Source organism: Antrostomus carolinensis, unplaced genomic scaffold (genome assembly GCF_000700745.2).
Source record: "Antrostomus carolinensis isolate BGI_N321 unplaced genomic scaffold, ASM70074v2 scaffold5993, whole genome shotgun sequence".
In the NCBI taxonomy this organism is placed as follows: domain Eukaryota; kingdom Metazoa; phylum Chordata; class Aves; order Caprimulgiformes; family Caprimulgidae; genus Antrostomus; species Antrostomus carolinensis.
Window position 1 is genome coordinate 68,912 of NW_010303068.1, and position 11,299 is coordinate 80,210.

Below are 11,299 nucleotides of genomic sequence, written 5' to 3' on the forward strand. Positions count from 1 at the left end.
CGAGTGTTTGTTTGGCTGACAAACATTTTTGCCTGTTCCATCTTGTGGAGCTCTGATTCCAGCACTAAAGAGCCTGTCTCCATATACTATCGTTCTCTGTACCAGACAGACTGCTAGTCCAAATTAAGGAACAGTGATGTCAACTGGGTCAGGGGCATGTTGCAGTGTTCTGCTTTTGAGGCAGTCATTTCATGTCCGTGCCTGTCTGGATATCTGAAAATGAAGTAGCTGAAATTATTCCCTTGGTTTATATATATTTTCAGAGGTTTCTGCATTATTTGAAGCTGGCACTTCCATTACCTATATTTTCCAAGAACCTTATCCTGTCACAAAAAATGCAAGCACATCAAGCTCTGCCATTTATGCGGATGCTGTCATGTCCAAGGAAAATATTGCATTTAGCTTTCTCACGGCACATACTCCAAGCCTTCTGCTGTACCTCAACACCTACTTTCATGAATATTTGGCTGTGATTCTCTCCAAGAATGGTAAGTATTCTTAATTTTCTACCAAAGGGAGACCAGTGTAACTGTGTTAAGTTTTTTTTTTGTTTGTTTGTTTTTTTTGTGAGAATAGTATAGAATTCTGCACTGTTTTAAGTTCATTTCTGTGTCTGCAACTTTATCAACTTCATGGTATTCAGTTCATGCAAATGGCCATCGCTCTTGTTTATGTCCCTTTATTTGGCATTCAGTGCTACACTTGCCTATTCAGTCTTTGAATAATCATGTTGTTTGAGCTTAAAATGTGCTTTGACTTTCATTTGGCAAGACTGTACAGTAGCATTTCATTGCTATTTATTCCACACTGAGTTCCATTAGGCCTCCAGGATAAGGAAATGAGAAATACCATGAATGTACAAGAACACTTGGTGCAGAAATGTATTATGATTTGATCTTTTGCATGCTGTCTTGGCACATGTATTGCTCTTCACTGGGTTGTTTCAGTGGAATATGGACAGTATATCTGAATATTATAGCCAGAAAATGTCAAAGTTTTCTAGGTTCACTGACCAAAACATGAGGTGCTATTAAAAGGTACATGGTGTAGGGACTTTCTGAAAACATTTAAAGATTTTTAGGAGCAGAGACCTTAAGTCTTCTCAGTAAGACTCTGGCTCCTGAGTCCTGTCAGTGCTTTCAGAAAACTCATTCCAGACAAGCATCATCCTAGACAAATAGGGATGTTTGAATTATTCAAAAGTTATTCAGGCACTGGAGCACTGGAAGTGATGAGCAAGCATATTGGTGAGTCACTAGCCTGTGGCAGAACAATAGAAAGTTAATGCTATGTGGTTGAATATGTGCATTTGACCGAATGACCCAGACCACTCTGAAGCCTGGCAAATTCCAAAATAGCTAAGCTTTCAAGTGCTGTCAAATGAAACTGTAAGGGGGGAAAGAGGGTGTGAGGAGGAAAGGTTTTATTCTCTATATGGGCTTTGCAGTAGTTTATCTCCTGGTTATGTCATGTGGCTAGCATTCAGGCTGGCATGGGATGAGTGTCCAAATCCCTAGTTGTAGGAGGGACAACTGGGACAGTATCAGCCTGGGCCCATTTCCCCTAAGTGAAGTCACAGCAGGGTGGTGGGACCACTGAGGAAACCCTCTCTGCTCTCCTCTCCAGGCCAGTCCCAGATTTCCATCTCTTGATTTGCTCTCAGAGACAAGTGTTTATGATTTTCGGATATATTAATATTGCAGTGCATAGTTCCAGAGTGCCAGAGCTCTAGCTGAGATTAATCTGCTTCTCAGTTACACTCGAGTCTCTTGATGCCATTCAGGCAATCAGAAATAGCCCTAAAGTGAATGAAAATGGAATATCCATTTAAATCACCTTTGCTGCTGCCAGAGTAGTGTAAAATGACCTTAGCAACATGAGTCAATTGACTTTTATTGGTGAAATACAACCATCAGCAAGCTATAATTGGGAAGTTCTGCAAAGTGTTTGGGGAAGGGACTAGGATCACGAAACTCAGATCTCTTGTAGCAGCTCAGCAGTAACACAGATGAGCCTTGCATTTTTGCAGCTGTACCATCTGCAGATCTTCGCTTTGGTTCAGACAGAGACAGGGACTCTACTTCTGGAAATTAGGATGGAGCAGCTCTCAGCACACTTGGGCAATTTAGACAATGGTGCTTTTCTCAGATCTGTACCTCTCTCTACTTACTTGTAAAATGAAGATAACAGTAGTTTAAAGGGTTGCTGAGATGTCAGGTTCCAAAACTCTGGACTAAAAAATGTACCACTGTATGCAAAGAATTAAGATAACTACCTGACCTTGGTTAACTCCTGAAAGTCTCTTTCAGGGTTCCTCTATGCATGCTTCTCTGTCATTCTTTCAAGACAGTCTTTTTAGTAATGTATATTCTCTGCCTTTTGTCCCAAATGTGATTTTTTTTTTAATCTCATATTCTCTTATTTTTTAGTCTTGTTGGAATTTAAATTATTCCAATGAAAATAATGTTCAGATATGTTACTCTTTCTTTCTCCAAGAGCTTTATGCTTGCCATAAAGTTACTGAACTATGAATAATAATGTCCTTTGTAGCATTAAAAATGAGTACGATTCCTTCTCTCTTATTGGTTTATTTTCAAGGTATCTTGCTGAGTCTGACAATGCACAGTAGGGCCTAAGCTGGTCCCTGCTGGATAACTGATTGGTTAAATAAAGGTTAGGCTCCTGGTGAAATGGGAATGGGCATTCTCGCTTAAGAGGTGAGCAAATATTTTTTACCATAATCCCAAGACTCTTTCCACTTGTTAAGAAGCTACATTGGAATATTGAAGTATACTTCAATACTTCACCTTTTGTAAGTATTTTTCAAGCTACTAGTCATGTGTGCTGTTATTCTCCTTTTCTATAATTCACAAAATAACTAAACAAATTATTAGTTAATAAAAGTGACACCTGAGAGGAATGTTTCTTGTAATTCAGACTACCCATGTTAAATATTTAACGTAAAAGAAACGAAAATGTCTGCAAGGCTTATTCATAGTTAGACTATATTGAAAGGAGCTTATATGAAAATGAACTTGTATAGGCAGCTATGGTCTAATGCAGTCAGGTATGAAATAATCCCTATAAAATGAATTAATTTCAGTAAAATTAATAAATACTCACGTTTAACCCCAATACACTTTGCACTGTAAAGAAGGTTATTTCATTAGAAGATACAGTATGTATTGATTGAGACACTAGAATTGTGGTAGTAAACTGATTCATTTAGGGTTACCCAACAGGCCAGTGTCAGGTCTGGGAAAGGAAATAAAATCTCTTCATGCCTACTCATGGCTTTACCTACACAGATCAATGCTGCCCACACAGAAAGCCCTTACGGTGCTTGGAGCCTTAGAGGGCAGGTGGTTCATGAAGGAGGTGAAGATATGACAGATGTTGGGTACATATGTCAATATAGAAGCTACAATTCTGGATCTGTACAGATGACCTCTTTCTGTAAAATTAGATGCTCAGTAATGCCTAGCAGCTAATATTTCTACAAACATTTCTCACTTATCTGTGTCGCAAGGTTGTTCTTACCTCTGATCAATTGGCTCATGTCATGGCAGCTTATGAAGAAGTTTTCAAAAGTTGGCTTTTTTAAAGATGACTTAGGGATTCTGTGATTCTTTCCACCATTAGTTGGCCCTTACGCTTCTAAACCATACATGTGCCTTTGAAAATTGTGTGCAATAACTTAGCATTGTCCTTTCCTCCCCAGTCCTACATACTATACCCATTTTTAAATTACATTTGTATATAGATGTGTATGTATTGTATATCGATGGATATCTATATATGTATGTAGATGGGTATGTATGTAAAGCTCACATAGTCCTATTAATCCCACATCCAAAGGATTATCAGTACTGTAATCGTTGGCAGTGTTTTTAATATCACTGCTGTAGAAATTCCAAATTATAGTGCCCATTACTAAGCTACAGAAAATGGGTAAATAGCTCTAATTAGTCTTTTCAGTGTGTCAGTCTACAGAGGTTATTCGCATCGTAGGAACACACTGCCAAGAAAAAAAACAGGAGGTTTTTTTTTTTCTTTCTCAGGATAAATTTTCACAGTACTTTTTTGCTAATTTACATGATTTCACCAAGTTACCAGTACCTTAGTATTATCACTTGCCTTGATCCCTAAAGACAATCATTGATGGGGGACAAAAGTGTCTAGAAACTGTTAGTGCTTTGTCTTTCCATTCTTCCTTCCTTGGTGTAAGTAATCAAATGTGATATGAATACAATTAAGTATAATGTCTAGAAAATGTTTTCTCAAGTCTTTGATTCTCAGTGTTGGCTTTCACCATGGAAACAATGATTCCTAATCTAGAAAAACAGCAGATAGCCAGCATCAAAGAAAAGAGATAGAATCTCAAACTATCCTAGAATGATTGAAAATTTATCTGTATTTTATTATCTGATCTCACAAGAAACTAAACAATTTAAGTGCTTTTTTTCCTTTGTTTCTGTCCAGTACCTATTGCCATTACAGTGAGCTCTGTTCTCAATTTCTTTTGGAAAGTAAAACTCTGAAATAGCATAGGAAAGATTAAAGAGAAGGAAAAAAGCACAGCTGAAAACAAAAGTACAAATGAGATCAGCTTAAGTAATTCTTCTATTAGGTCTCTGATACTCAGAATATAGTAGCAGGACCTAGATCAACCCCATTGCCCTGTCCTATGAGATCTTGAAATCAGCTGATGAAGTAAATAGGAAAAGAAAATAAAACTTGTAGTAGAGATGAGCTGAATTAGCACTCTGCAAAAAAGAAGCAAATGTCGTCAGTGAGAAGCTACTGATTTTTTTTCTTCCTAATAAACTAGTAATCTACTGCAATCTCCTTCTGTTTCTGTCAGAAACAACCTTTCTGTTGAAGGCATGTAAATTCTCCCTATTGTTTTTGCCTTGCATCTGTTGAGCTGCATCTCCAACAACTTTTCTCAAGTGAAAACAAAGCTTTTTTCATTCAGTGGTAAAGAAAAGCAAAAATTTTAGTTCAGTCTTCAAGGCAGAGAATCTTTTGATTCGGTTCATGCTATACACTCTGAAGTTCAATGTAACAAAGCTAAGATAATTAGGGAAAATAGGGTGATTTTGCTGGTTCTTTTGCTTTACCACCTTGTGGGTTTTAGTTTTGGGATGTAGGTACCACAGGACATAGCTAACTGCTGCAGAAGTACTCAGTTGAAAATGCAGTAGTCTTATCTTTTGAGAACACCTTCTGGCTTACAGATTTTCAACACCCATTGAACAACCTGCATAATTTCTGTGACTGAAGTGGAAAATGGTGCCAAGGTTCAGGTACAGTTATTTATAACAGGAGCAAGAAAGTGAGTCATGTTGGGAAGTGTGGGAGACAGTTTTATTGAGGAGACTAGTTTTCAAGCAACTGTCTATGAGTGACTGAGAATGATTCCTGGTCTAGCTCTGGTTCACATCCATTGAATTATTTTATAGGGCAGATAGCACTATATATCTTCTCAATATAATTTCAAGCAATTGTTTTATTTGGCCCTGAAATACTATGTCATTTACTGGGGGAGGGAGCATTGAGAGTTTGATCAGGAATGGTGAATGTAAAAGAAATTTTCCCTAGTTGTCTGTAATGGGAGGCTGGATGTGGAACCATTAATAGAAAGGGTTGGGGTGGCAGGAGATCTCCCAGTCAGTTTCTTTATGTAAACTGAGAAACTCCTGTGGTTAGAAATATCTCTGGTTCCTTGGACGATTCCCTGCTGCAAGTAGTACACTTCACAGAAAATGTGAATGCTGGTTAGAGTTTTCAGTTCAAATCCAGCGCTAAAAAGTCTTTGAGGAAGGAGGTGGACTTGGTGCCCAAACCCTTTTTTGTTTGTCTGTTTTAGCACATGGCACTGTAAATAGGTGTCAAGACTAACTTGAAAGGAGAAGCAGCCACAACATTGAACCAAAGACTCTGGCAGATTTCTTTATCTTCTTTCCAAGAGGAGAGAACTGAAAGATCTGTCTCATTAGCTGAATTCATGGACATGTTTGCACTCATGAAGATCATTTTGCTGTACTGAAGGGTCAAGAGATATTCTGGAGACCACGAGGGAAAAACAAAGGAACTCTAATTGGATTACATTGAGCAGGAAAGGCAGAGCATGCAGTTAATAATTGATCTGTGCTCTGCATATATACAGACTGACTTTGAACTTACTAGTATCTGGCATAAAACCTCAGACACTGCAGATAATCAGCTAGGAAGAAAACATACGTTCCAATTTGCTTGGGGGAGGTGTTTATCTCCTGGAAGATTTAAGTTCCTAGCTCTCATTTTGCAGTTGAAAAGTTGTTTTTATTGATGGATTTCTGTGGAGCTGTCCTGAAAGGGGTGAGGAGGAAGGAGAGAGGGTCCCAAGCTCTTATGTTTCAATGGATGCTGTGGATAGATATATATTCTTCAGTAATTCTGAAATGAGGGTCTTTTCAGAACCCTTTTTACCAAGACCTTTAGCCTTGAGGTTTGATAGTAGTAATTTTTCAGTTATTCTTAAATTGTGAATTACCTGTTTTGTGGTGAGAGAGTGTAGTGAGAGCCGTAGTCCAGCAGAACTGCTGGCTCGAGTGCTGCCTTGGAGCAGTGTGTCTGTTTGCACACAACGTAGAGCCTGAGCTAATAATACTTGGAAGAGCTGGGTCCAAGCAAACCTCCTTCTCTATCTTGCTTGTAGTATCCCTATTAGCATGTTATTTTTTTCCTGTAACGAAAAGGTGATTTCGTGCTTCTTGCCTGATGAAATTGGGTGGTTACTCCTTAGTCTTTATGAGCAAGACTGGCCTTCAGGAATTGCAAGTGAAGACCAGGTAAAGAGTCTGGAGCAAGGAAGATGTATGCTTGGTGAAAGAGAATCAGATCAGCAAACTGAGCATACATAAGTCCATGGGCTCTGGTAGGATGCACCCACTAGTGCTGAGACAGACAGCATGTAGTGCTCAAATTGATTGATTCATTTTTTTTTATTCAGACCATCTTTTTCCATGTTCTCATTTGCTGAACATTATGGTTATGTGTTAGGTCAGCATGAAACAAGTCTTTTCTTGAATAGGTATCTGTATTGCCAAAACTGAAACAGGAATGGTTGGAAGATACTAGGAAAAGAATGGAAAGCATGAGCCAGGATCTCAGTGAGGGCAGGTCAATATGAATTCCTCAGGGTATCGCAACAGAGGGTCTTAGTCTTTTTTGCCTGCGAGCTGTTCACACAGAGTTAGGGAGGATGCATAATTTGAAAAGCCAAGTTGAACTTTTGGAATAAAATTCAAAGGCTGATACTTTTTATTTCATTCACTGGGTAAGGAATAAAAGCTTTTCCTGCCAGCTTGGCTGCTACGCTAGTCTCAAATGAAAAGTACAGTGTAAGATGAAAGACTGGCAAGATTTTTCTGCATACAAAGATGAGTAAATCATAGGGCCTACTGAAATGTTTGACCATGAGAAGACTAATGACATACAGTGTGTGTTTAAAGACAGGAGGAGAGATCTGAGCATCAGATCCAATAGTACCATACAGATAGTTTTTGTTAATGAAGGGTTCTAAAGTGACTTTTAAAACTACAAAGTGTGTAGAAAAGGTATAGGTTAAAATCTACCAGAATAAATATCACCATCAAAAAGCAGATAATTTCAGGGAGATTTAACTGCATCTGATGCCCTCTGCTCTTTCCTTCATATTTACATTCAGTCACCTTCAGGGGAAAAAACATAATTAATGTAGCATCACCATGTAAAAGAAAGAGCAACCAGTTCCTTCACCAAAAACAAGTATCTAGGACTGGAGAGAGAATGATAATGCCTAATAGTATTTTTAAAAATTGCTTCTCACTGGGAAGTTTCGTGTCATTTTCCAAAGGATGTTAACATTCATCTGTTTTACCAGCGGATAAACTGTGACACAAAGAAGGAAGATGATTTGTCAGCAGTCATCAGGCTGGTAGATCCTGAATTGTAGCAGTGTTCTGTCCATCACTTCCAGGTTACATAAATGCACCCCTGTGTATGTTTATCTATGAGCTGAAATGGAGAGACAGTGTGCAGTATTATTCCACATCCTTGAGCTAGTCCTGTTCCCATTTTAGACCCAGGCACATCAGCATGGGAATGGACTGTTTTGTGTAGATGAGTTCCCCTTAAAATCATGGGAGTAAGTTGTGTGTTTAAGCCATTCAGTATGTGCATGATGAGCTCTATGACTGTGGTCCTCTGGGTCATCTTTTAGCCTTGCAATATTTTCTAGCTTTGGAGCAAGAAGCATCTGCCAGTTCCTTTTTAATTGCTGGTCAGCCTGTGTTAAGCCAACTGGCAGCTAGTGGGAATGAGATGTCTACGAAGGTTAAACACATTTGTCAGTCACGTGAGGGAACTAGCTACATTTGTTGATGTTTAAGTGGCATTCTCAATCTGGCTGCAGCTGCCTAGCAGGACTGCAAAGTAAACTGAGGTCATGGGCCTCCAAATAGGCTCCTTTAGGGGCTATTAGGGGGAGTGGGGTTTTTTTCTAAGTTGAAGAAATAAAACATGGAAGTGGTTGGGGTTTTTTTTTCTGTTTGTTTTGTTTTGTTTTGTTTTTAATATAGAATGGCCTGAATATGATCCTTAGGTCCTGATTGTCTCAAGCGTTGAGTGGGAAGTATTCAAATAAGCACCAATTTTTTTTTCACTACCATGTGAGATTACAAAAAAAATGAGGGATGGATTTTTCTTTTTAAACCCTATAAAAGTGTCATTTAAGCAAATGCAATAGCTGAGTAATCATATCAGCAAACGTTCAACAGTTTTGCCTCTTCGTTTTTTCCATGCAAAACAAATAGCAGGAGTCACCTCCAAAAAATGTGCAAGTACTTTCTTAGCTAAACGCCACTAGACGCCGAAGAGATGGGCCCTGTTCTTTCAAATCACCAGCAGCAGTTCCACTGAAGAGTAAACTTGCTGAGTAAATATCCCTGGGGAGAAACTGCTAATTAAGGAGCAGGTTTTTTAGCCAGCTGCTCCTAACTGAGAAAGCAGTGGTTCGTTTTTAAGTATCTAGGCTATGAAGAGGGGCACTGTCACACTGAAGCTGTGCAAGTTGCCAGAGAGATTTTGTGGTAGACAACTGAAAACTGCCATGTGCTGTTCTGCAATCAGGAGTGAACAAACCTTTTCAGCTTACTAGTTGCAAATGGCTTTCTGGGCTAAGTAGGGGGTTTTTTTGGTTTGGGTTTTTTTTTTTTTTTTTCATAATAGCAACATCAATAGCATCACTAATTTTTTAATTAGTATTGTTCTTAATTACTTTCTCTTTTAGCTATAGCTCAGGCATGTGCTGAGGGTGGATGTAGTGATGTAGTTAACACCTTGCTGTCTGATGAGGGTGAGACAGCTGTAAGAGGTTCTGTTGGTCATAAACTCCTTTGTTTCTGAGTACCTCTAGGCAATGGGACATGCAGGGGTGGTCCAAGGCCTCTTTCCTAATGCAGTGTTTCATTATTTTATTTATACACGTTTCTCTCAAATCAGAGTTGTCAGCTGCCCTGATTTAAATTATGTAACGGTGGTAAAGTTATAAGTTTCACATGTGCCACCCACATGTGCTCTCTAAACTAACCTCAGCTTCTCCGAGCAGTGCAAGATGTCTTGCCAGCTGCTCCAGCCAGTTTAAGTCATTAAAAAGTGCTATTGAAGTTGGTGGAGATGTTTGGTTCAATCTGGACTCATTAAAAACGAGTTTCTGTAAATGAAGGTCCTGCAGAGAAGTCTTAGACTCCAAGGGCATGTCATTCCCTTTTTTGCTGTTTGGTTCTTCAAGAGTAAGACCTGTGGTCCTCGTGACATGTGTGACAAAAACCTTGCTTATGAATGATAGATTTCTAGACCAAATTCCTGGTAGCCATTTTGTTGTTTTCTACAGAGCTGCTTTAACCTTTTTGCCAAATATCTAGCACTGAGTGAGATCTTTCAAGCCAGGAAGTCTTTTTTTGAGTGAGAACACTCTCTACCATTTTCCCATGCTCCCTTTTCCAGCTGATGATTTAAAAATTACTATTTGATTTTCAACACAAGCTTTGGCAGTCCAGAATGAGTGTAAAGTTAGTGGGTATATGCCACAAAGCCACCGGATGTTTCAAACATTCCACTCAGGCACTGCTGTAGATTCAGGCAAAAGAAAGTCAAGTCTCCTGTTGACACGTTCAATCAGAAAAGGTTTTGGACGTGGAATATGTAACATCATGACCAAGGTATTTCTTCAGACTGTGCAGTTTGGGAATATTTTTTTTTTAATTCTTCAGGCTGAACACTTTGAAATAATAATAATTTAATGTCATTATTACAACTGGACTTAAGAGCTGCTACTACATCTTTCTTGTTCTCAGCAAAAAGATAGAAGCATTTGAAGGTACTTTGCTATTCCTGTAGCTGCCTAGAGGGTGGTTACGTTGACACTGATCATTAGTGTACTGATAGCAAGTACTAACCTTGGCCTCCGTCACCACTGAAAGAGTGACCTGGGAGTGTTTTGTTTTCAGAAAAGTCATCCCCAACCTAGTCACAAGCATGGGATGGCATAAATCCTGCCCTTTGGTCTCTATTTCCCAGAACTTCCCTTTGCACAAGGTGACCCCCAGGAATCCTGCTAAAATGGTTCTGTAGCTCTTTGATATCAGCAGAGAGATGTATTTCAGCCCTACATCATGGATTATACTACTGCAGATTACAGATTAAAGACTACAGTGATGTGTAGCAAGCCAGCTTTGATACTGGTAGTGGTCTCATCACAGTAGCACAGCAGCCCACGTGGACTCATTTCCTCCAGAAGTGTTGAAAAGCGGCCGCACTGCACTCTGTAACACTGTGGCTAAACTATGCCTGCTCCTCTCTTGGGCTGCTCTGGAGCTAGCACAGCATATCTCCATGCTGATCTGCAGTCTGCAGAATTTGAAGCTGAAAGGGATGACTATAATAATCAAGTGTGAATCTACTCTTACCTAATACTGCTGGGATAATATGCGCAGTAAAATTTTCCTGCCCAAGGCCAAAAGCATAAGACCTCTCTTTCCTTTGCTCCCCCTTTTATGGACTTAATAGAAATTGCCTCCAGTACTTCCATATGCATTAGAGAAGGAAGAAAATACAACAGGCAATGCATTGCTTCAGCATTATGGCACTCCAGGTGTGCATGCTCAGACATGGGGAGCTGAAAAGCAGACAGGCATGACTGCAACAAAACTGCCAACAATTACACTGCTGATGATTAGTGTGAATCCCTATTGTGAGGCAAAAATGATGCAAA

General features: G+C 39.2%; 1 protein-coding gene across 1 annotated transcript in view; it reads left to right on the forward strand.

Annotated features, from left to right (window-relative positions):
• The window catches only part of LOC104521845 (contactin associated protein family member 5), a 97,018-nt gene that overhangs the window by 64,603 nt on the left and 21,116 nt on the right, over positions 1-11,299 (forward strand). Inside the window, exon 9 of the mRNA XM_010163963.1 lies at positions 264-488. Within this exon, the coding sequence (XP_010162265.1) occupies positions 264-488 (225 nt within the window). The remainder of the gene's footprint in view (positions 1-263; positions 489-11,299) is intronic.